At 42.7% G+C, this 26,975-nt stretch overlaps 1 protein-coding gene across 1 annotated transcript in view; it reads right to left on the reverse strand.

The window, feature by feature from the left end:
- Nucleotides 1-26,975, reverse strand: part of LOC126335781 (adenylate cyclase type 3) — an 861,859-nt gene that overhangs the window by 118,757 nt on the left and 716,127 nt on the right. Inside the window, exons 14-15 of the mRNA XM_049999243.1 lie at nt 19,519-19,650; nt 7,067-7,080 (exon numbers count right to left, since the gene is read on the reverse strand). Of these exons, the coding sequence (XP_049855200.1) occupies nt 7,067-7,080; nt 19,519-19,650 (146 nt within the window). The remainder of the gene's footprint in view (nt 1-7,066; nt 7,081-19,518; nt 19,651-26,975) is intronic.

Genomic DNA, 26,975 nt, shown 5'->3' on the forward strand with positions numbered 1-26,975 from the left:
CTATAGGAAACATTCTTCTACATGCATACTCCGCAATCCACCATACGGTACGTGGCGGAGGGTACCTCGTACCACAACTAGCATCTTATCTCCCTGTTCCACGCCCAAACAGAACGAGGCAAAAAATTACTGCCTATATGCCTCCGTACGAGCCCTAATCTCTCTTATCTTATCTTTGTGGTCTTTCGGCGAAATGTAAGTTGGCGGCAGAAAAATTGTATTGCAGTCAGCCTCAAATGCTGGTTCTCTAAATTTCCTCAGTAGCGATTCATGAAAAGAACGCCTCCTTTCCTCTGGAGACTCCCACCCGAGTTCCTGAAGCATTTCCGTAACACTCGCGTGATGATCAAACCTATCAGTGACAAATCTAGCAGCCCGCTTCTGAATTGCTTCTATGTCCTCCCTTAATCCGACCTGATAGGGATCCTTAACGCTCGAGCAGTACTCAAGAATACGTCGTATTAGTGTATTATAAGCAGTCTCCTTTGCAGATGAATCACATCTTCCCAAAATTCTACCAATGAACCGAAGACGACTATCCGCCTTCCTCACAACTGCCGTTATATGATTGTCTCACTTCATATCGCTCTGCAATGTTACGTCCAAATATTTAATCGACGTGACTGTGTCAAGCGCTACACTACTAATACAGTATTCAAACATTACAGGATTCTTTTTCCTATTCATCTGCATTAATTTACATTTATCTATATTTAGAGTTAGCTGCCATTCTTTACACCAACTACAAATCCTGTCCAAGTCATCTTGTATCCTCCTACAGTCACTCAACGACAACACCTTCCCGTACACTACAGCATCATCATCATCATACAGCCACACATTGCTATCCACCCTATCCAAAACATCATTTATGTAGATAGAAAACAACAACAGACCTACCACACTTCCCTGGGGCACTCCAGATGATACCCTCACCTCCGATGAACACTCACCATCGAGGACAACGTACTGGGTTCTATTACTTAAGAAGTCTTCGAGCCACTCACATACACTCCTGGAAATTGAAATATGAACACCGTGAATTCATTGTCCCAGGAATGGGAAACTTTATTGACAAATTCCTGGGGTCAGATACATCACATGATCACACTGACAGAACCACAGGCACATAGACACAGGCAACAGAGCATGCACAATGTCGGCACTAGTACAGTGTATATCCACCTTTCGCAGCAATGCAGGCTGCTATTCTCCCATGGAGACGATCGTAGAGATGCTGGATGTAGTCCTGTGGAACGGCTTGCCATGCCATTTCCACCTGGCGCCTCAGTTGGACCAGCGTTCGTGCTGGACGTGCAGACCGCGTGAGACGACGCTTCATCCAGTCCCAAACATTCTCAATGGGGGACAGATCCGGAGATCTTGCTGGCCAGGGTAGTTGACTTACACCTTCTAGAGCACGTTGGGTGGCACGGGATACATGCGGACGTGCATTGTCCTGTTGGAACAGCAAGTTCCCTTTCCGGTCTAGGAATGGTAGAACGATGGGTTCGATGACGGTTTGGATGTACTGTGCACTATTCAGTGTCCCCTCGACGATCACCAGAGGTGTACGGCCAATGTAGGAGATCGCTCTCCACACCATGATGCCGGGTGTTGGCCCTGTGTGCCTCGGTCGTATGCAGTCCTGATTGTGGCGCTCACCTGCACGGCGCCAAACACGCATACGACCATCATTGGCACCAAGGCAGAAGCGACTCTCATCGCTGAAGACGACACGTCTCCATTCGTCCCTCCATTCACGCCTGTAGCGACACCAGTGGAGGCGGGCTGCACGATGTTGGGGCGTGAGCGGAAAACGGCCTAACGGTGTGCGGGACCGTAGCCCAGCTTCATGGAGACGGTCTTGGCGTGCATCCGTGCGTCGCTGCGGTCCGGTCCGGTCCCAGGTCGACGGGCACGTGCACCTTCCGCCGACCACTGGCTACAACATCGATGTACTGTGGAGACCTCACGCCCCACGTGTTGAGCAATTCGGCGGTACGTTCACCCGGCCTCCCGCATGCCCACTATACGCCCTCGCTCAAAGTCCGTCAACTGCACATACGGTTCACGTCCACACTGTCGCGGCATGCTACCAGTGTTAAAGACTGCGATGGAGCTCCGTATGCCACGGCAAACTGGCTGACACTGACGGCGGCGGTGCACAAGTGGTGCGCAGCTAGCGCCTTTCGACGGCCAACACCGCGGTTCCTGGTGTGTCCGCTGTGCCGTGCGTGTGATCATTGCTTGTACAGCCCTCTCGCAGTGTCCGGAGTAAGTATGGTGGGTCTGACACACCGGTGTCAATGTGTTCTTTTTTCCATTTCCAGGAGTGTATTTGGGATCCAATCCCATATGCTCGTACCTTGGTTAGGAGTCTGCAATGGGGCACCGAGCAAAATGCTTTCCAAAAGTCTAGGAATATGGCACCTGTCTGATACCCTTCATCCATGGTTCGCAAGATATAATGTGAAAAAAGGGCGAGTTGCGTTTCGCAGGAGCGATTCTTTCTAAAGCCGTGCTGATGCAGGGACAGCAACTTCTCTGTCTCAAGAAAATTCATTATATTCGAATTGAGAATGTGTTCGAGAATCTTGCAACAAACCAATGTTGAGGATATTGGTCTGTAATTTTGAGGATCCGTCCTTCTACCCTTCTTATATACAGGCGTCACCTGCGCTTTTTTCCAGTCGCTCGGGACTACGTTGGGCAACAGATTCGCGATAAATGCAAGCTAAGTAAGGAGCCAATGCAGTAGAGTACTCTCTGTAAAACCGAATTGGCATCCCATCAGGACCTGGCGATTTATTTATTTTCAATCCATTCTGCTGCTTCACAACCCCAGGGATGTCTATCACTATGTCCTCCATACGGGAATCTGTACGAGACTCGAACGGCGGTATGTTTGTATGATCCTCTTGAATGAAAGATTTCTCAAAAGCTAAATTTAAAATTTCAGCTTTCGTTTTGCTGTCTTTCGTTGCCAGGCCAGACTGATCAGTGAGTGATTGGATGGAAGCCTTCGACCCACTTACCGATTTTACGTAAGACCAAAATTTCCTTGGGTTTTGAGCAAGATCTTTTGCTAAGGTATGACGGTGGTAGTGGTTGTATGCTTCGCGCATCGCACTTTTTATAGCAGCACGAATCTCTTCTAACTTTTGCCTGTCCTCATTCTCCCGATCTTTCTTGTACCGCGAGTGCAACTGTCTTTGCTTCCTGAGAATTCTGTGAATTGCGCTGTTAAACCACGGTGGGTCTTTTCCGTCCGTAACCCACTTTTTCGGCACTTATCATTTCTGGAAGACAGAGAACACGCAGAAGATGAACCTCACTCAGGGAGACCTTCAATTTCAAAAACCGACGAAAACATCAAACGTGTGCATGCTCTTGTGTTTAACATTATGGGTGATGGGTTACCAGTTAAACACTTTCATACCTTGCGTCAAATGTTGACCAAAGTTTGCACATGCGAAGGGTTGTGTCAAACTGATGTGCCACAAAACCACACAACTAGGCAGGCCAGTCGATGAAATGCATGCGTTGATCTTCTACAGAGGATTGCCAACGACCACGAAGGGTTCATTCGTGCGATCACAGGTGGTCAATCCTGGATGTTTGAGTACCATCCTGGGATAAAGTGGTAAAGTTGCGAGTGGCACACTAAGACATCTCCTCATCTGAAAAAGTTTCGAATGAACAAATCGAAGATCATTACAATGCTAATCTTCTTTTTTGGCACTGGGGGTATTGTGGATAAAGAATTTGGTTCTCCAAGACAAACTGTCAACCAAGTGTTTATAAAGATGTCCTTGAAGGGCCCAGGAAAAGGGTCAATCGAATGAGACTGAACATAGCAGATAAGTGGTTTCTACATTATGAAAACGCCTCATGTAACATGGCCACTTCAGTCACGATTTGGTTGACTGAGACGGACGGGGGGGGGGGGGGGGGGGGGAGGACGGGGAAGGGGGGGGGGAGGGGGAGGGGTTATGGGACTAAACAGCGAGGTCATCAGTTCTGCAATTCCAAAGTTACATGTGGACGGATCCAGTCACACGAGTCAAACTATAAAATGGCGATGTTAAAACACACATTGTAGAAGGTATAAAAGGATAGCCCAAATCTAAAAACTTGGAAAAAACAGGGATAAAAGAGTGGTCTTTGGAAGGAGGATAAATACACACGCTTTCTGTGGACACTGGGCGTTGCATGATGTGGTGAGTAGTATTTGTTTGGTTGAATTCAGCTATGCATTGCAAGAACGAAATTATAAGTATGTACCGACTCATCAGAGAAAATATGCCTGATGATTCATTGGAGCGACACTCTGTATCTCTGATCATTATAACAGCGATAACACTATGGAACTTACGCGAAGGAAAGCCTAGCAGCCCAAACATGTATACTGGAGAATATCTTTTCCCTACAAATCATTCCTCACTTTATTATTTACAGAACACTGGTACCCTGCTACTGAATTTTTCAAAGACAAATTCATGGAATAATATTCGATGACACTGGACCATGCTGCTAGTCCTGAAGCCTCTGAGACACCCTTTCTTTTATGGAGACAAAAAATGTCAGCGCGGTATGGGCTCAGGATGGGTGGCAGTTGGGAGCTGTCTGTGGAGGGTGGAGCTGATTGAAAGAACATAGTAATGTCTGGCAAGGAGCATCTCATCAGAGGGTGGTTGCAGAGCTCTCAGTACATGGCAGTTGTGTGGCGTTGTCCTCGGTGGCCAGAACACTGCAAACCCTGACATTATGGAAGTTGTTTGAGCACATGGCCTGCTATCCATGGTGGCGGCGGCGGTGGTGGTGGTTTCAGCCATAGCGGCAGTGATGGCAGCAATTGTTGCAAAGGCAGTGATGGTGGCGATGGTGGTGGTGGTGTCAGCAATGGCGACAGGAATTGTGAGTGCATAGTGAGGCAGTGGAGGTGACGTGGCCGTCATTTAAAATAAAGATGCAGTTGTACCCAATCTATTCTACTACATACAGCAGTAACTACTCAGTCTTGCATTTATGATAATCTGCAAGTGTATTTGGATGCAAAGCTCAAAGTTCTGGTGTATTAATATTAAAAAATACAACATAACTGTAATTGTTTTCACAAGCACACTATCTGGCAGTTTTTGAATTTCTCACAGTTTTTATAGTGAGTTATGCACACTATTACAGTAAAACACAACAACAGTTGTTCTTTCAGTAAGGGAGCTGTCATTCATTTTATAGTTAGCAGAATCTAGGACACATAGTAGTATGATATTTTAACAAGATAATGGTGTAAGCATATCAGAAACATCCCTCAAACATGGATTTTTTTAAATTTAAGCGTTTTTACGTTGTAACAGCATAGACGCTGACTCACGCAATAGTTCAAAATAGCAGCCATTTTGCTAACCCACCGATCTTCCACTATCTTGGATCTTCCATGTTTGATTATGAAGTCATACTTTCGGGATAAATCTGGCAACCATGTATACCGCACAAGCTCACCCAACAAATAGGACGACGCTCTATACCCCAGTTTCTAAATTTCCCCCCATTTATATCTCACCAAGTTGTCCTAGAAGGGAGGCAGAAAAGGGCAGGGTAGATGGGAATGGGAGATGTGAGATCTAGTAAAAATGTAGGCTGTGTCAGTGTCCATTTTGTTCCATTACCGCCTTATAGGTAATGCTGTTTCTATAGAAATGATTAACCTGAAAGAAAATTATACAAAAGTAATACTCAAAATTATTTCCAGAATCTTTAGCAGAGAAGATAATTATGAGAATAGTCAAGAAAATAAATAAGATAATAAATTAATGCATCAAAAAACTAACTGTATTGGGTAGCATGATTATGCCTGTAATTAAAATGAAGTTGAGATACATAGGGTATGCAGCTGGCTGTGTTAAGATTTTTTCTTTTCTTTCTTGATCCCAAGATAAAAGATGCGCGTAGGTAACACTGGAAAACATGCATGAGCTCGTTGGACACGTATAGCTGACGATCGTATTGAGTGAAGAAGTACAGAGAAAGCTTTTGGCCAACACCAGGTCTCAAATGGTTGATAATAACGATGACATATTCAAATAATTGTATAGCTGTTCCGATTAGATCTCCAACTTTTAGTATGGAAAAGATTTATTTGAGCATTCCGTTGGTTAGTAAGCAAACTCTGAAAATGTCACCTCACTCTTAAATGTAGAACTTGTGAATTAAAAACATAGCTCATGAGTCTCAATTTCTAAACTTTATTTGAATCCTTGGATTGAAAGTAGTAATGTTAAATGTAGGTAGCCTGCTATTGTTATAGCCAGCAGAAAATTGAGATTCTTCATAAATGTTACTCCAGTAAAATTTCGAATAATAATACGAAAACTACTAGATGAACAGTAGATATTTAGTTGCAACTAGGAAGGAATATCGATTTTTAAAACTAGTGACTATCTCGTTAATTTTGTAGTTTTAAATTTATCCTGAATAAACACACACTATCTGTAGCTGCTCAGTTTCCATCATTAAAACAGTTCCTAACAGAAATTTCTCCCCTGCTAACATGTACAGTATCTTAAATAGTTTCATACACCTTTTACTTCATAATGAAATCCATAGAACACGACGAATGAATGACATCGTGAAGAATGGATGCAAAACCAATTAAAATATATTAGGAACATTAAAATAAATACGAAACTGTAATCCCCAAGAAGTAATGTCTTAGTAAGCAAACTCTGCAAATGTCAACTCATTCCTAAATGTATAACTTCTGAACTGAAAACATACTTCATGAATCTCAATTTCTACACTTACTTTCTAGAAACCCTAGAAGTTACGAATCAAGGTAGTTGCGGCGAATGATAAACTTATGCCAAAGAAATCTTTAGTACTTCATGCTTTATACTGTATGTCTCGGATGTTTGTCATCTGCAAATGCAAAAGTGTTTCTGTTCATTTATCACACTTATTGACAGAATATAGACTGTTTAGTGCACTGTACACTGCGATACTTGTGAATCTTGTAGACTTAAACGAAAGAACGTGTTAGAGGGTCGCTGACAGATGAAGGTGCGTTGGAGACGAAGGCTGCCCCGGGACGAGCCGCCGGCCCGGTGCGAGTAATTGGACTGCCACTCTAGACGCCGCCGGCAGCTGCCGAAGATGTGACGGGGCTTTCGCAACGAAACGGTGCGCGATGCGCGCTGTCAGAAATCCCATTTCCTGGCCTCAGATGCTCTTTCCACCCGCCCTGCTTCGCACGCTGGCTGGAAAAGCAATACTTGATGTCCGAAACTAGACTGAATGTTGTGGAATGTTCGAGATGGGAGATTGTTTATGACTATAACTTTTATTTTCAAGAAACTGAGGACGAGCTTCAACAACTGTAGCAGTCGCTTCTTACTGTGATAAGATTTTCATTAAATATTTATTTTTTCTACCCATGTTTCTGCTTATTAAGCCGTCGTCTAACATAGCTGACATGTATGACGTAGTGTTTTATAGTACAAACATAAGTAGTTAAGAATTTACAGTCATTAAAAGAGTAATCCGCAACATTAAATATATAGCGTAATGCACACACTAAAACAAATAATTGGTAAATCGATTAAAAAAATATTGAACTAGGTATTCAGTCATGTTTGGCAGTATTTAGCAATGGTAAATAACTGAAGTCTGCTGATTTATAAGCTGCTCAGGATTGTTCTTGCAGAGCCTCTTGATGTCTAGCAGTGATAGTTTCTGTCCATTTGCACAGAGTGCAGTTTTTCTAAGAGGGCTAGTTGGAAAGTAAGGAACCGATCAGTTGCGAAATGGAAACCACAATGAAAATCTGGGGAAGCTTTGCACAGACGTGCTGTGCAGTCTGTCTAGTAAGACCGTTGATAACGTCACGTCCTTCTCAGTTCTGAGCGCACAGTGAGTGCGTAAAGTTGACCAGAAAATAGTGTCCTTCGCGAAGTATGGGTGCCTGCCGTGAGATTTCGCCTGATTTCATGCAATCCCACATCACGTAACCATAATCCATTTCCTTCTTCCTGACTGTTCTCTGTCGCCAGTACAGGGGAAATGAGTGTGGAGTGTTTAATCATCGACCAAACAGCCCGTAATTGGCACCCTCTGATTTTCTTCTCTGCTTAAATGAACAGCTAACTATGAAGACAATAGTCTAGCACAGACAAAAACATACAGTTCAGCGTAGAAAATTGGAGAAAAGCACAGGAGGCTGTTTCCTATGACGAAGGTATTGGGGAAATGGTACAACACTACGACAGACATTTAAGTCGGAGCTGTGACTATGTAGAGAAGTAGCTGGAAGCTAAGCGCTGCAAATAAAACAGTTTTGATTTTCACTGATATTTACATTTCGAGGCAGATCGTTCCTAACTTAAAACCGAGCGAGGTGGCGCAGTGGTTAGCACACTGGACTCGCATTCGGGAGGACGACCGACGGTTCAATCCCGTCTCCGGCCATCCTGATTTAGGTTTCCCGTGATTTCCCTAAATCGTTTCAGGCAAATGCCGGGATGGTTCCTTTGAAAGGGCACGGCCGATTTCCTTCCCTAATCCGGGCTTCTGCTCCGTCTCTAATGACCTCGTTGTCGACGGGACGTTAAACACTAACCACCACCACCACCGCCTAACTTAAGTAGTAGTCCTCGTACAACCGGAAACAATACTCACCAGCCCAATCCTGTCGACAGCACTTTTAATAAAATATTAAAATAAGATAAATACTAGAATATGAACCATCTGTCCCCCGACAGATACCCAAAAAACAGGTACATTAGTATTTGTTGTTGGTAGACTGATTAGACTGAGTACCAAAATATACAACAATCTGAAAAAAATAGATATTTAGCCATCTACTTTATCACAGACAGTATGCAAAAATTTCCTTAGCTACGGAGATAAGCAGTTGCCTATGAACAAAAGGGGAATCTATAGTATTAGATTCAAAGAGTGTGGCCCATATTTCAGAGCAAAAAACAGATAGATCTATGTGCGCCAGGATTAAAGAAGTGCATGAACGCTAGAGGCTGCATAAACCAGACTCTACTTTTGCCCAACATTGTCTGGAAACCAGACATAATGCTGTACTAGATGTGGAATACTGTAGTCGGAGCATAATGAACTCAAAACTATAACTGTCTGACATACTGGAGATCGGGAAGTACCTAAAGAACCATCCTGAATAGGTACTAACTGAGCCGACAGTCTTCATTTGCTTATCATTTCTAACTGCTGTCAAATCTGACAGAATGCGTAGCCCAATACTGTTAAATCTATTTTCCAGTTACTTATTTATTTTATTTTAGGGTCCTGTAACTGTAAATTTATTAATAAAGATTACTTTCTTTGATGGTTGTAAAATCTTTACTATTAATTTAAGAATGAACTCACAAATTGCAATTATGATGCCATCAACTGTAGAATATTTCAGAAAAAATAAAAATTTGTGCCTGAGCAGGACTCGAATCCAGATTTCCCGCTGGTTGTAAATGGTCATCTTAACCACTTTCGCTGTCTGAGTAGGCTTTTAGGAGCTGCCCAACTCTCTTTTTGTCCTGGCGTCTACTGTCCATAGTGCACTGCAAGGCAATGACGAGAGTGTCTCACCCCGTACAGGAATCATGGTAATACAGGGTGTGGCAGCGTTCATAGCAGGATATAAAACCACACCATCAGGCAGCAACTGTAATTTTGTATTACCTATTATGTCAAGTAATAGTTAAAGGTGTGCCATTTATTAATGTGTAAGCCATTGTCCATTGCGTGGATTGCTTTTTGAATATGACTCCTGTCAAATGATGCCCCCTCTGCACAACACATTCATCTAGGGGGCGTGGGAAGCTTTCCATAGCTCGGCGTAACGTATTCCCTGGGACATTGCCGACGACAGTTATGACGCGATCCTTTAACTCAGGAATGGTGGCCAGAATTTGCATGGATTTCTTGCGACAGACATTTCCCGGTGGAGTAATTTCCGGTTTTAGTGACATTTCCTGGCCGAATGGCTCACCTGACCTATCATGTGCAGAATTTTTCCTTTGGAGCTACCTGAAGCAACAAGTGTTCCGAACACGTTATGTCACCATTCCTGAGTTGAAGGATCGCATCAGAACTACCGTCGGCAATGTCCCAGGGAATACGTTACGCCGAGCTATGGAAAGCTTCCAACCCCGCCTAGATGAATGTGTTGTGCAGAGGGGTAATCACTTCACAGGAGTCATATTCAAAAGCAATCCACGCAATGGGCAATGACTTACACATTAATAAACGGCAGACCTTTAACTATTAATGGACATAAGAGGTCATAAATAAATTACAGTTACTGTCTGATGATATGTTTTTATATCCTGCTATGAACGCTGCCGCACCCTGTATTACCATGATTCCTGTACGGGGTGAGACACTCTCGTCATTGCCTTGCAATGCACTATGGACAGTAGACGCCAGGACAAAAATGATTGATGTCTTTACCGACGCCGATAGCACCTTCCAGCAGGATGAATACCCGTCACAAAGCCAAAATTGTGCTAAAGTGGTTCGATGAGCCTGATAGTGACCGCACATGGACGTCTGCTGAACAAAATCCTCCAGATCCGAACCCAGTGTAGCACATCCGCGCCAACAAACACCGGATCCTAATTTAAGGTAATTGCTATATGTGCGAAGAAATCTAGTGTCACATACCTCCCCGGAAACCTACAATGCACTTGTTGAATTCATGCAAAGCAGAATCTCTGTTCTACTGCGCTCCAAATGAGGACCAGAACGCTGTTACGCATTTGTTCGTTATCTTTTGGCTCGACAGTGTATGTTCCACGTGAACGAGAGCCCAAGACTACATCCACAGATGATAACATTTGGACGCCACACATATAATAGAGGCACGAATTTTGCAGGGAGGTTCTACCATGAGAAAGTTTTGTGCCAAATGAGTGCTGCATTTCTTGATGCTGATGAAAGTAATCGCGGAAACGAATTTTGAGGTAATATTTGGATCATTTAAAAAATCTAACTATTCTTGTGCGCCCGTTTGTTGCTATGAATAAATGGGTCCCTAACACCACGTAAAAGTCGAAATACGAGAGGCGTTCAATAAGTAATGCAAAACGCTTTTTCCTCGGCCAGTTTCGGTTGAAAAAAAGGCGGAACTTGTTGAGAGGCTTTGCGAATGTTCCTATTTTAACCCCTATAGTTTCGTGAAGTTCCGGTAAGTGACGGCGCTATATCTAGTCTTCAAAATGGCGTCTGTAACAGAGGTGCATTCTAAGCAGAAAGCTGTCACTGAGTTTCTTTTAGCAGAAAACCAGAGCGATGTTCACAGGCGGTTTTTAGAGTGTGTACGGAAACGTGGCAGTGAAAACAAAGCACGCGAGTTATTGGACGACGCGTCAATCATCATCGCAACAAGATCGAGCAAACCTGTCCGATCTTCCGCGTAGCGGCCGGCCGCACACATCTATGACTTCTGCAACGTTGGAAAATGTGATCGACGGATCACAATCAAACACCTCTCTGCGCAACTGGACCTCTTCGTTGGTAGTGCTGACACATTTGCCCGCCAGCTGGGGTGCTCAAAGGAGTGTGCCCGCTGGGTTCCTCGCGGCTTAACTGAAAACCGTAACGAGCAACAAAGCACCATCTGTGAGGAATTGCCTGCTCGTAACGAAGCAGCCTTTTCAGTAGTTGCAGGGGCAACAGTCTGGATGATTGACTGATCTGGCCTTGCAACATTAACCAAAACTGCCTTGCGTTGCTGGTACTGCGAACGGCTGAAAGCAAGGGGAAACTACAGCCGTAATTTTTCCCGAGGACATGCAGCTTTACTGTATGATTAAATGATGATGACGTCCTCTTGGGTAAAATATTCCGGAGGTAAAATAGTCCCCCATTCGGATCTCCGGGCGGGGACTACTCAGGAGGACGTCGTTATCAGGAGAAAGAAAACTGGCGTTCTACGGATCGGAGCGTGGAATGTCAGATCCCTTAATCGGGCAGGTAGGTTAGAAAATTTAAAAAGGGAAATGGATAGGTTAAAGTTAGATATAGTGGAAATTAGTGAAGTTCGGTGGCAGGAGGAACAAGACTTTTGGTCAGGTGAATACAGGGTTATAAATACAAAATCAAATAGGGGTAATGCAGGAGTAGGTTTAATAATGAATAAAAATATAGGAGTGCGGGTAAGCTACTACAAACAGCATAGTGAACGCATTATTGTGGCCAAGATAGACACAAAGCCCATGCCTACTACAGTAGTAGAAGTTTATATGCCAACTACCTCTGCAGATGATGATGAAATTGATGAAATGTATGATGAGATAAAAGAAATTATTCAGATAGTGAAGGGAGACGAAAATTTAATAGTCATGGGTGACTGGAATTCGTCAGTAGGAAAAGGGAGAGAAGGAAACATAGTAGGCGATTATGGATTGTGGCTAAGAAATGAAAGAGGAAGCCGTCTGGTAGAATTTTGCACAGAGCATAACTTAATCATAGCTAACACTTGGTTCGAGAATCACAAAAGAAGGTTATATACATGGAAGAATCCTGGAGATACTAAAAGATATCAAATAGATTATATGATGGTAAGACAGAGATTTAGGAATCAGGTTTTAAATTGTAGGACTTTTCCAGGAGCAGATGTGGACTCTGAAGACAATCTATTGGTTATAACCTGTAGGTTAAAACTGAAGAAACTGCAAAAAGGTGGAAATTTAAGGACATGGGATCTGGATAAGCTGAAAGAACCAGAGGTTGTACAGAGCTTCAGGGAGAACATAAGGGAACAATTGTCAGGAATGGGGGAAATAAATACAGTAGAAGAAGAATGGGTAGCTTTGAGGGATGAAGCAGTGAAGGCAGCAGAGGATAAAGTAGGTAAAAAGACGAGGGCTGCTAGAAATCCTTGGGTAACAGTAGAAATATTGAATTTAATTGATGAAAGGAGAAAATATAAAAATGCAGTAGATGAAATAGGGAAAAAGGAATACAAACGTCTCAAAAATGAGATCGACAGGAAGTGCAAAATGGCTAAGCAGGGATGGCTAGAGGACAAAGTAAGGATGTAGAAGCTTATCTCACTAGGGGTAAGATAGATACTGCCTACAGGAAAATTAAAGAGACCTTTGGAGAGAAGAGAACGACGGGTATGAATATCAAGAGCTCAGATGGCAACCCAGTTCTAAGCAAAGGAGGGAAGGCAGAAAGGTGGAAGGAGTATATAGAAGGTTTATACAAGGGCGATGTACTGGAGGACAATATTATGGAAATGGAAGAGGATGTAGATGAAGACCAAATGGGAGGTAAGATACTGCGTGAAGTGTTTGACAGAGCACTGAAAGACCTGAGTCGAAACAAGGCCCCCGGAGTAGACAACATTCCATTAGAACTACTGACGGCCTTGGGAGAGCCAGTCATGACAAAACTCTACCAGCTGGTGAGCAAGATATATGAGAGAGGTGAAATACCCTCAGACTTCAAGAAGAATATAATAATTCCAATCCCAAAGAAACCAGGTGCTGACAGATGTGAAAATTACCGAACTATCAGTTTAATAAGTCACAGCTGCAAAATACTAACGCGAATTCTTTACAGACGAATGGAAAAACTGGTAGATGCGGACCTCGGGGAGGATCAGTTTGGATTCCGTAGATATGTTGGAACACGTGAGGCAATACTGACCTTACGACTTATCTTAGAAGAAAGATTAAGAAAAGGCAAACCTACGTTTCTAGCATTTGAAGACTTAGAGAAAGCTTTTGACAATGTTGACTGGAATACTCTCTTTCAAATTCTGAAGGTGGCAGGGGTAAAATACGTGGAGCGAAAGGCTATTTACAATTTGTACAGAAACCAGATGGCAGTTATTAGAGTCGAGGGGCATGAAAGGGAAGCAGTGGTTGGGAAGGGAGTAAGACAGGGTTGTAGCCTCTCCTCGATGTTATTCAATCTGTATATTGAGCAAGCAGTAAAGGAAACAAAAGAAAAATTTGGAGTAGGTATTAAAATTCATGGAGAAGAAGTAAAAACTTTGAGGTTCGCCGATGACATTGTAATTCTGTTAGAGACGGCAAAGGACTTGGAAGAGCAGTTGAACGGAATGGACAGTGTCTTGAAAAGAGGATATAAGATGAACATCAACAAAAGCAAAACGAGGATAATGGAATGTAGTCAAATGAAATCGGGTGATGGTGAGGGAATTAGATTAGGAAATGAGACATTAAAGTAGTAACGGAGTTTTGCTGTTTAGGAAGTAAAATAACTGACGATGGTCGAAGTAGAGAGGATATAAAATGTAGAGTGGCAATGGCAAGGAAAGCGTTTCTGAAGAAGAGAAATTTGTTAACATCGAATATAGATTTATGTATCACGAAGTCGTTTCTGAAAGTATTTGTTTGAGTGTAGCCATGTATGGAAGTGAAACATGGACGATAACTAGTTTGGACAAGAAGAGAAAAGAAGCTTTCGAAATGTGGTGCTACAGAAGAATGCTGAAGATTAGATGGGTAGATCACGTAACTAATGAGGAGTTATTGAATAGGATTGGGGAGAAGAGAAGTTTGTGGCACAACTTGACTAGAAGACGGGATCGGTTGGTAGGACATGTTTTGAGGCATCAAGGGATCACAAATTTAGCATTGGAGGGCAGCGTGGAGGGTAAAAATCATAGAGGGAGACCAAGAGATGAATACACTAAGCAGATTCAGAAGGATGTAGGTTGCAGTAGGTACTGGGGATGAAACAGCTTGCACAGGATAGAGTAGCATGGAGAGCTGCATCAAACCAGTCTCAGGACTGAAGACAACAACAAACGATGCTGATAGTGACAATATTTTTGTTGAACATTATCACACACGATGAAACATGGATTCATCAGTTCGAAATGGAAAAAACCGCACTCAATAGAGTGGCGCCACACCACATCTCCTCCGAAAAAAATGTTCAGAGCTGCATCCTTAGCCGCTGAACTCATGGCGACGGTCTTCTGTGACAGTGAAGGTGCTATTCTGTTTGATATCCTCACTAACGGTATAAAGATCAACTCTGCAGTGTATTGTCCTACCCTCAGGAAATTGAAGAAACGACTTCAGCATGTTGGTCGCCACAAAAATGCAAAAGAACTTCTCCTGCTCCATGACAACGCAAGGCCTCACACAGGCCTGCGCACCCGAGAGGAACTCATACAACTTTATTGTACTGTTCTTCCTCGTCCTCCCTACAACCCTAATCTCGTACCTTCCGTCTTCCATCTGTTTTGCCCAATGCTAGATGCACTCTGCGGGAAACAGTATGTGGATGATGGGGGTTTTTATGCAGCAAGACGTTGGCTCCGACGTCCAACATTATAGTGGTACCGTGCGGACATACAGGCCCTCCCAGCAAGGTGGTGTAAGGCCGCCGCAGAGAATGGAGATCATATTGAAAATTTGGGATTTGGAACCCAAAGAGTGGAGAACAATACAGCATATTGAAATCCTGAATAAAAACAGTCTGTCTTCAGAAAAGAATGTGTTGCATTAGTTTTTCAACGCCCCTCGTAGTATTCAAATTAGTGGGACAAGCCGGTGACAGTGCAGTAAATTATGCAAGAAAAAATGGGTTTCATGATTATCGTCAGTGTGCTGTTGCAGGCAAAAGGGTTCTTTTATTGACAACTTTAGATCAGCTAAAACATTAAGTGGTGAGTATATTACACAATTTTCTGGAACGACTTGATCGAAAAAGTGGGGTGAAGAGAACTTTTGTACAAAGAAAAAACAAATTTCACTAGGACAATGCAGCAGCTTCGACAAGAGATTTTTTGGTGCATCCATACTCCCTTCTATATTTGGCACTCACTTATTTTTAGTTATGCCTACATGAAGAAGAATTAGTAGATGCTAAGTTTATGACGTTACTGACCATGTTGTGCCGAATCCCCCAAATCACAATTGTTGGGATCTTAATTAATCGAACTAAACTGAACTAAAGAAGGATTACCAGGAAAAAGGATACCTTTTAATTAAGCAGTTCCATCTTTCACTGTCAGACTGAGTTTTCTAGAGACACATGGATGACCTGCAGATGAGGAACAAATGTTTATTCGGATCAGGGGCCACTCTAACCTTTACGCATGAAGTGCTAAGTAAGTTAGCGCAGTAAGCTGTTGTCGCTGGCAATTAACATCACAAGAATATGTCGTTGGCAGTTTGAAGGAAACGCAAAGAAGCACGTGGACTGTGAGTTGAAAAGATGCAGGGTCACCAGGTGCCATCATTACACAGTGAATCCAACTCATTTGTGCCAGTATTCTTCTGGTATATTTAAAAACTCACCAAGGAGATTGTATGTAATGACGACAAGCAAAAAAATCAGTGGTGGACGTTTTGAAAAAATCTACAAAGGAGTGGATGTTATGGAGTCGTGTCACTGTGAGTGTGGAAACCAAGAAGACACGCCTGCCAGCGACGGAGAAACGGATCGGACATCTTATCTGAGAGCTGTTGAACTTCGCTGGAAATGAATGTAAGAGGTGAAACTTAAGTTAGAAATGGTCTCCTAATAAACAGATAGAAGAGCAAGCGAAAGAGACCAGGGCACCCTTTGGCTCTTGAGGTCACAAACTGGACTTAAGATGTGATTCTTTCGCATCAGTGGTATGCAGAAAAAACTAATGCTCTACAGACATACAAAGAGTAACCACAGGAAATGTGGCTTATAAGTGAACAAAAAGTGCATACTGATAACTAAACTGACAACAGATTCTGGATTCGCATCTCTAGAAGGGAACTGACAAGTGGCAGGTGACTATTAGAAAAAAATTTAAAAACCAACGAATCTGCAATACTGTACGGGTCGGAACGTGAGATGTAAGAAGTCTGAATGTAGTAGAGATGCTAGAAAAGCTTAGAAGAGAAATACAGTCACAGAAACTACATGGGGCCAGTAAAGTGGGGGCCAGTGAAGTGAATGAGAAAGCTGATTGAGATACCTGGTCAGACGAATATGAACAATATCAGAAAACTTCATAAAGGGAGAGAATTCGTTAAGGCTTCAAAAGTAGGAGAAGGAGGGAGTTACTGTGAACAGCTACCTGTGCCGAAGTCACAAGAAGAAGTTGATGGAATGGAGTTAATGATGGAATTGAACGGATAATTCAGTATGAAAAGAGGGATGAAAATCTATTAATTGTAGGGGGGTTGAAACGCTAAGCGGCAGAAAGAAAAGGCAGGTGTTATGGGGGAATACAGACTCAGTAATAGGAATGAAAGAGGAGAAAGCTCCTCAGGAAGGATAAACATAAGAGAAAGTGGGAGTGTTGAGGAATGATGATGTGCATTAGAAGTTCTCTGCGACTGTAGATATTGGGTACCAAACGACGTAGTTGGGGAGCAATGAACATACCTAAATATGGAAATAACAGAATTTTGACGGACAGATATAGATACAAGAAAGGTAAACGAGAAGGAACTGTGAGAAACAGAAGAAATCCTTCAGTTGATCGACGAAGGAAGGGAATAAAACGCGTTCAGCATTTGAAGGCAATACAGATATATAATCAACAGGAAATTCAAGTAAGTTAAAGAAAAATGGATCCAGGGCAAATGTGAAGAAACCGGAAAGAAATGATCGTCTGAGGGGCAGATTCTGGATACAGAAGAATCAAACTTGACATATGAGGAATGTAAAAGTAAAAGCAAAACAAATTTCGGCTTTAAACGCAGAGGAGAAAACGAACAGATGGAAAGAGTGCATCGAGGGTCTCTACGAGGGAACGAAATATCTTCTCAGACAATAGAAGGAATGAATGTCGATCTGGAAGACTTAGGAAGTTCAATATTAGCGGCAGAGCTTAATGAGCTTTGGAAGATTTGCAACCAAACAAAGCAGTAGGAATAGGTAACAGTTCGTCTGAATTTTCGAAACCAGTGCGAGAATTGCTGACAAAATGATTATTAAAATCAGTGTGAAGAATATGTGAGACTTAAGACATGCATTTGTATATTTTTAAGATCATCATCAACATAATCAAGAATGCAGTGACAGCAGGTGAATCCAAGAACAATCGCGCGATCAGCATGACAGAACATCCATCGAGTTTGGTGTTCTCAATAATACACAAAAGAAAAGTTAGGATTTATTAGATGAGATCAGTTTGGCTTTAGAAAACGATTACTTATATAGAAGCAGTTCTGACGGTTTGTTTGATTATAGAGTTACATCGGATATGTCGATCTAGAAAATAAAAGTTCGGAAATACAAAGTGGTGAAAATACTTTAAATCAACAGAAAAGCAGGTACACCATGCCGCAATGTAAGAAAACCAAGGGAAACCTAAATCTGGATATCCGGACAGGAATTTGAACCCCACTCCGATTGCGAGCCGAAAATATTACCACAAAAAAAAGAAGAAAAAAAGGAAAAATCACTGGAATTAAAGGGGAAATTGAGGGGAACTAATGTGCGATACTACAAATATTTCAATATGTAAAACAGATTTAGGTGGAAATAGCATATAGTAGGAATTCAGTGGCGGAAATATTAGTGTAAGACAGAGGCAAATTGAGAAGGAAGCCAAATTTATTTAACTTCCTGTTATATTGAAACAGTGTCCTGCTCCGGGAGTTTAATCGAAATCCTTGTCTTTGTGGAAAATTCTCTCAAAGATGGCTGACATCATGTCCCTTCTTATTACTTCGTACTGCAAATACCTATTTCCTACATTCCTGGGAACAGGGTCCACGAAAGGCAAGGGTATGGTTCTGAGTCCTGGCCTAGCACAAAGCTTAAATCCCTTAAGATGTTTCACAACATCGAATTCCTTGCTGTAGAGAGATACATTTATTCATATTTATTTAATAGAGCTAATTTGGCACTCGACTTACTTTCAAAGCTATGGAGCTCAAGAATAACTACAAAAGCGTGCATAAAACAGTTACTATTTTTCCAGGAAGAACTGTTGCCATTTGCTTTCAACATTTCTACAGCCATTTAAGAAATTTTCGTATAGAACTCAATTCTGAGTCGCTGAAAACATCTGCACGTAAGCCATACGGAGCTACTTATTTCCAGTGAAACTGACGCAGATGGCATATCTGTATGACGACCTTCCTGTCGTCACTCAGTAACCCCCGTGACAGAATATGTGTACCCAAAGGCTCTGTGTTTATTGTTATTCATGTGACAGAGAGCGAAAATTTTCTAAATGTTAGCGTATCGTGTACCTGAGGTGAGACTTGAATCAGTGAGATATACACCTTGTGGTCTGTGACACACTGCCTAAAGACCACATCCAATCTAACCCGAAGACCGACCCTCGTCGTTATTCCGCCAGGCCGATTCGATCTGGACTGGCGCAGCTTCCCATTCCGGAAGCGGCTGTTTATCATTTACGGCTATCCGAATGGATATGGCATATTTATATAACAGTAAGAACATCGTCGCGCGTGAATTATCTGTCACATAAAATAACACTCGCCGTGGTAGCCTGCTCGTTGGATGCTGTACAAACGTCGCCGCTAACGCATTCAGAAAGACGAGGGAAGTACTGACCACAGCGACGGTGTTGGCGGCGCCCAGCAGGAAGATGATGGCGACCACGAGCAGCCTCCTGGACCAGAGCGCGTTGTTGGTGGCCTCACTGCAGCGCACCAGGGGCCGCGGGAACACCTGTGCAGAGAATGAAAGCAGTCAAAGTGAAGCAGCTTAACGGTATTACTGTCGTTGATCACAAGGCTGTCTTCGTTCAGTTTCTATTATAAATTGTGGTTATGAGGCTTCCGAGAGTACTTCCCTTCAATTACAACCCTAGAATCTTGATGTATTTTACATCATGGTTCAAGTCACTGTCATAGTAGCCTATACAAAAATTAATGTGCAGCGTCAACTCAATTCTTTTTGTTTTCTCGATGGAGAACCTACACATATATAAAAAAAAAAACGGTTTGCATCACCACTGAAGAACCCCTGAAGATAGACGTTGACTGTGGATATTATGTCACACAGTCCCCTTGACTTCAGAGGTGTCACTAAACCCGCCCAAAGATGTAAACAAGCGTGCATGAGCAGCGCATATTAGACGGAGGGTTACCACAGCCGATCAGTTCCAGTCATTCCACCAGGAAGGACGTACACGGCTTGTGTTGTCTATAGTCCAACCCTGCCTAGACGACCAATCCCGCCGTTAGATCGCGTCCGCATTGTCACTTTAAGCCAGGAAGGGCTCTCAACAAGTGTGCAGGAATCTCTGAGTGAACCAAAGCAATGTTGTTCGTACACGGAGGAGTTACAGAGAGACAGGAACTGTTGTTGACATGCCTCGCTCAGGCCGCCCAAGGACTACTAATGCAGTGGATGACCGCTACCTACGGATTACGGCTCTGAGGAACACTGACAGCAACGCCGCTGCGTGGAATAATGCTTTTCGTGCAGCGACAGGTCGTCGTCTTATGTCTCAAACTGTGCGCAACGGGCTGCAAGGTGTGCAACTTCACTCCCGACGTCCATGGCGAGGTCCTTCTTTGCAACCACGACACCATGCATCGCAATATAGATGGGCCCAACAACATGCCTAATGGTCCGATCAGGATTGGCACCACGGTCTCTTAATCGATGAGTGTCGAATATACCTTCAACCAGACAATCGTCGGAGACGTGTTTGGAGGCAACCTGGTGAGGCTGAACTCCTTAGACACATTGTCCAGCGATTGCAGCAATGTGCATGTTCCATGCTGTTTTGGGGTGGCAATATGTGGGGCCAACGTACGCTCTGATGGCCATGGAAGGCGCTGTAACGGCTGTGCGACACGTGAATGCCATCCTTCGACCAATGGTGCAACCATATCGGTAGCATGTTGGTGAGGCATTCGTCTTCATGGGCGACAATTCGCTGCCCCATCGAGCTCATCTTGTGAATGACTTCTTTCAAGATAACGACACCGCTCGGTCAGTCTGTTCTCCAGACATGAATCCTATCGAACAGATCTGGGATAGATTGAGAAGGTCTGGTTATGGACGACGTGATCCACCAACCACTCTGAGGGATCTGCGCCGAATTGCCGTTGAGGAGTGGACCAATCTGGACCAACAGTGCCCTGATGAAATTGTGAATAGTATGCCACATCGAATATAGGCATGCATCAATGCAAGAGGACGTGCTACTGGGTATTAGAGGTGCCGGAGCGTACAGCAATCTGGGCCACCACTGTATGGCGGTAGAACATGCAGTGTGTGGTTTTCATGAGCAATAAAAATGGCGGAAATGATGACCTCTATTCCAGTTTTCTGTACAGGTTCCAGAACTCTCTGAACCGAGGTGATGAAAAACTTTTTTTTGATGTATGTATATTTTGACTTCTTTCATCTTCACTTGAGATTGACGTGGCGTGAAGTAATGACTCTTCTCTCTGGTGTTCTTCTTCTGTGTGAAGTTGCAACCAACACCAGCATCTTCCTTTAAGGCAACCTTGTTATCTATTTTTCTTTCAGTGGAGAAAGTGTAGTTGCCCAGCAACTTGAACGAAATCATTCACTGGTCTGCCAAGTCTGTGTCCAATCACTGCATGTCCTTCAACGAAAGTCATACGCACAAGTATTTGGGTTTATTATTCTCTGAGGCTATGAAATCGTTTATGGGCAATTAACATTGTTACATTACTTCTAAGATTACAATTAACAATGTTAACTGATCTATTGAGGACATTTGGTGAACTGATAGAAGAAGGCTCATCACATGTCCAGTTATTCATTTGTTTATCGGGTCATTCTGTGAGAGACTTTCCTGTACGGAGTGATCTTCAAGGACGGGTTAGTGGCTGGTGTGCTGTTTAGATATGTAACCTCTTTGCTTGTTGCTAAGCAGTGGCCATGTTCACGATTCGCCAGGGGTCATCCGTGACTGTGCTGGGCTGCCTTAACAGCGGTCCACATCATCTTGCTCTTCGTCGTTTTTCACCAGTCGTTGGAAGATGATCAGCCAAAGGCAAGTGCATACAGTTATTTGGGGCATGGACGCTACGGGCAGTTGCTGGAACTGAATGTTATACCGAACAGGTGAATGGCACCACTCTGCTAGCGTATACACCCAAGAAGCACATCTGTCAGAAGGCCCTGAAATGTAATCTGATAGTAATTTGCTACAAAATTCACAACAGGCAAAGTGGAGTTACTGAATCGTAGGCGCTGTTGCCCACTGATAAGCACGGTAGTGTGTAGACTGTGCAAACATTGCAACCTATCTGCTGGGTCATGGGGATAATAATATTAGGCGTTTTAGGTTTGAGTTAATTTGATTTTATTTTTACCAGGTGGCTAACCTACATTGCCAAAGGTTTCTGACTATTTGTTCCATAGTCATTCTTGTTTAGTGGGTCTGAGACTAAGTTTCTAATTTCAATTCTTGGTGCCTGTGTGTGATTTGATTTTGTACTCAGGATTAATTTAACTGCTTGTTGTTTTAGTGGAAGCCCCGTGGGCATTGTCGTTTAAATTATATTTATACATTCTTTCATGCAATAAGCCTGAGTCATTACCATTTTACCTAAAGAGTTTAAAAGTAATATTTTCTTGATTTAGCCAAGCTTATATTTTACGACTGCCCATTCCCTCCTTTCATTTGCTGCACATAAAGCTCTAAATTGATTTGTTGACTACTGATGTATTTTTTTTTCTTTGAGACTTGTGTTAGCGTTCTTAATGTCTACTAAATTTTCAGTTATTAAATGTTTTGATTGTTTTCTTCCATTTGATTGCACGTGATAAAGTTCATGTGTTTAAAAGAGACAATGGAAATATTAATTTTACTAATTCCTTTATGGACAACAATTTACGTTTTGGGGGCCTGATTCCTTACCGATTCCAAGTCCTTGCATGCCACAACATTTAAATCATAGAAGAGCGTGGTTGCAGGGGTGCATGAACTTGAAAAGGCGTAAAAAGTAAAAATTAGTTTGTAAAATTATTTCGAGTATTGTGTACTGTTCGGATGTTTTTTGTTCATAGGTAATTCTGTTTTCAATCGTGGCTGTTAGTGAGGTATTCAGCATCGAGAATCGCAAGAAAGACCAACTCATATGCAAACTACAAATTCGGAACAAGCCAGCTGAGGACACAGTTGGAGTCTCTGTGGTGTGATTGACTTCCCCGTACAGATGAGTCCCACAGTCCTCAGCGAGGTAGGTCAAGCGAGTTTCGTTTATCTAGAGTCTCTTTCGGACATGTCCGAAAGAACAGATACCATCTTCATATATATAGGGATTACCGGCCAATGATCTTCTTCAGTGCGGTTGCACTCACATTGCCCGATCTCTTACGGGAATCGGTAGACTGACTGACGCAAGTATTGAGTATAGTGGGCAGGGGGACTACGAATGTAGTGTGTGGGTCTCACAGGGAGCGTGCCAGAGATGAGTCCCTGCAGTCGCATTATCCTCTGTGTCCTCGGTGGCTCAGTCTGATAGTCCGGAACCACGCGGCTGCTACGATCGCATTTTCGAATCCTGTCTCGGGCATGGATGTGTGTGATGTCCTTAGGTTAGTTAGGTTTAAGTAGTTCTAAGTCTAGGGGACTGATGACCTCAGATAAGCCGGCACGGTAGCTCAGCGTATTCAGTCAGAGGGTTAGCTGCCCTCTGTAATAAAAAAAACTGACTGAACGGATCAAACCTAAACTTGAACGGGTGTCAAAGACCTCTGCCCCGAACAAACGCAACGAACAATAACGAACAAAACTAGATCACTAAAAAAAAAGTCCCGGTCGGGGCACACATTTTCAAATATTTATCAACGCCTGTAAGCGGTTACTGGTCTGGATTTAATTGTAATTTCATTATTTACTTCGGGTGAGCTCAACTCAATCATTTAAGTAACTGGGTATGGGTTTTGCTTAAAATTGACACTGATGTAAAGTAAGGGGCAGAAATCAGAGATTTGCAGGGAAACTTAAGTGAACCCCAACACTGCACTAATCTACTGCAGTGGAAAGAAATTTCTTATGAGCAGTTAAGGTTCAAATGGCTCTGAGTACTATGGGACTTAACTCCTGAGGTCATCAGTCCCCTAGAACTTAGAACTAGTTAAACCTAACTAACCTAAGGACATCACATACATCCATGCCTGAGGCAGGATTCGAACCTGCAGCCGTAGCGGTAGCGCGTTTCCAGGCTGCAGCGCCTAGAACCGCTCGGCCACTCCGGCCTGCAGCAGTTAAGGGTACAGAATGATTGGGTATAAGTTATTTCACAGAATGGCGAAGTTATGGAGCGTTTTAGTCTGTTTCCTTTCGTATTATGAGCATTTTACACGAGATTACTGAACTGTCAAGGGAGATCAGTGACCAAACTCTAGAATTTTTGTATTTGTCAGTTAAATTCCAACAGTAGGTTAACGCCCTTCATATACCCGATCTTGCAGTTATTCAGAGATGTTACCCATTAACTAATGTACAGTTGGCTAGTATGATTGATCAGTTAATTCGATAAGGAAGTTCCTCGAGTGGTTTGCGCGATACGATTGCTAAACAAGGCCTATCAGAGAGACTGAGAAGTTAATTAATTAAGAAACAATATTTTATGGCACAAGATCAACAAGCTATCGTTGTGAAGTATATTGAGAATATTATATGTGCTCAGTTAGCATTGTGTGTTGAGATCAGTGAAATAACGCTATCCCTAATATAAATGAAGAGATGCAGCTATTGCTTTGCATCAGAAAAAAGTAGCATGAGATGTAGAAAGCATTAGTTTCGCTGGTCACGAAAAGAGGCTTGCGAAGCAAAAGAGTATCTTGTTTTGAATTTATTCCCCTCGCTGTCATGGGAGTAGCTAACATGAATGAGACAGCGGAAATTGTTTTAGGTATAATAAACTGGAACATTTTGCTCTGAAGTGTTCCATGTGGCGTGAGAAAGATATGATCAGATGATGTTTGCAGAAATGAGGCTGGGGGATCCGAATATGTTGCTACCAGAGGGGTGTAACCAATTAAGTGGAAGCCGTAAGTCCTCAGTAAGTCCTCTCTATCTTTTAAGTGCACTTCCATTAATCACGAACCGGTCTGTAGACTGCAGGATTCTGACAGCAATATTTCGTAGCCTAATTACGCTTCGCATCTCAAGAGTAGTAATGTAAGTAAATTGCCCACTTTAAGACCACTGGATGAACATGTTTAAATTGTTAATCGTCAGTCATTATCTTTTATCGGAAAATATAGGGTAATTTAAGGATTCAGCAATTTTCACGGCCTATTAAAATTTTTGATGCTGAACATCCGTCTACTGATTTATTATTTGGGGTGTAATATTATAGACAAAATGGGTTTTGCGTTGGACAACTCTGGAAATAATCTGGTATTTTAATTTCATCCTAGAAAGGGCCATGTAGTAACGATTCACTTCCACTAGTTAATAGTTTTGATTTGACCGATTGAGTTTGATGTCCGACATCTGGGGAAAGACGAAGCTGAACAGTTACTAAGTTTATTATGGAATTTCTGATGTTCTCACTGAACAGTTGGGTGTAACCGACAATTGGAGTCTCAGAAACAACTAACTAACCAAATTTTGGTGCGTCGCTCTTCTTACCGGTTATCGCAGCCAAAAATGCAGGAATTAAGGAAGAATATTGATAAAATGCTTGCAGAGCAGGTTGGTAAATCTTCATACTTTCCTTTGTGCCTCACCAATGTTTTTGGTTTCCAAGGACAATGGGGAAGATTACGGTCCCATTTTGGAATACCGAGCACTTAATCAGAAGATAGCTTTAGAGTTGTTGCCATTGCCTGACCTTTATAAGTACTTTACTTGGTCTGCGAAGTGCGCTATTTCACGGTTTTGGATATTAATCGAGCCTCCCACCAGATACTTGTGACTGAAGAATCCAAAACTCTGACTGCTTTCTGCATGGAGTGGGACTTGTTTCAATTCAAAATCTTCAGGTTGCCAGCTAGCGAAACAGTCTTGCCATGTTTGCTACACTCCGTTTTGGGCAAACTGAACTTTCATTATGCGAACGATGTGGCTGTTTATTGTAAGTCCGTCAGTGAGTACCTTCAGCACTTCAGACAGGTGTTTTACTCTTTTATGGAGGTGGGTTTGACAGTCAAATCCACTAAAGTTCATTTCGCCCAATCCCAGATTTCTTTCCTGCGTCATCTAGTGTCTGTCAGTGGCATTAAGATTGATAACGAATACACCAAGGCTGTTTGTAACTTTAGGACTTGGTTGGCACGTTTCGTCTGAATGGTGAACAAGTTCACAAAGTTCATTACGAATTTCGCTCAACTAGCCGTCTCCTTGAAAGAATTTTGTCGAGCGGGAGAGCCATTAAGTGTTCGGATACCCATTGTTCAGCATTCTGTCCGTCGAAGCAGTCTGTCAGTAACTCTGCTGTGTTAGCCATTCTGAATGTTCAGTGTTAGTTTATTTCTCAAACCGATGCCTCAGTTTCGGGAGTCGCTGCCATCGTATTACAAGAACTTGACAAAGTTTGTTAGTCCCTCGCGTATGTGTCGAGATCTTTCTCAGTAGCAGAGGTTAAATTATATATAAGTTATAAACATTGGTAATCTTATTTGGCCCGGAAATATTTAAGTTTTATTTGAATCATTGACAATTCTTATTAGAAACTGTCAATCGTTAACGTGGGGACTGGCTAGACCCCGTAGGACTGTCAGAATAGCTCAATGGACAATTCGAATTTCAGCTTTCCGTTCTGTCGCAAAGCATATAAAGGTTTATAACAATCTGCTGGCCAATGCACTGAGACCGTGTAATCAAGTGATTATCATCAATGAAGTGCAGAACTATGCTAACCGAGATTTCATCGCTTTTCCGAAGTTTGGAGGAGCTGCAGGAGCGGCATCAAGTTTAACGATCTGTTCCTTATTGGGAAGCAGATAGCATGGTATTAACAAAGGTCTCTTACCCTACAATGGGAAGTTAAAGATTTGTCTCCCGGCTATATTTAAATATTTTCATCATTCTTCGTGTGGTGGTCATT

Source organism: Schistocerca gregaria, chromosome 2 (genome assembly GCF_023897955.1).
Source record: "Schistocerca gregaria isolate iqSchGreg1 chromosome 2, iqSchGreg1.2, whole genome shotgun sequence".
NCBI classification, from domain to species: domain Eukaryota; kingdom Metazoa; phylum Arthropoda; class Insecta; order Orthoptera; family Acrididae; genus Schistocerca; species Schistocerca gregaria.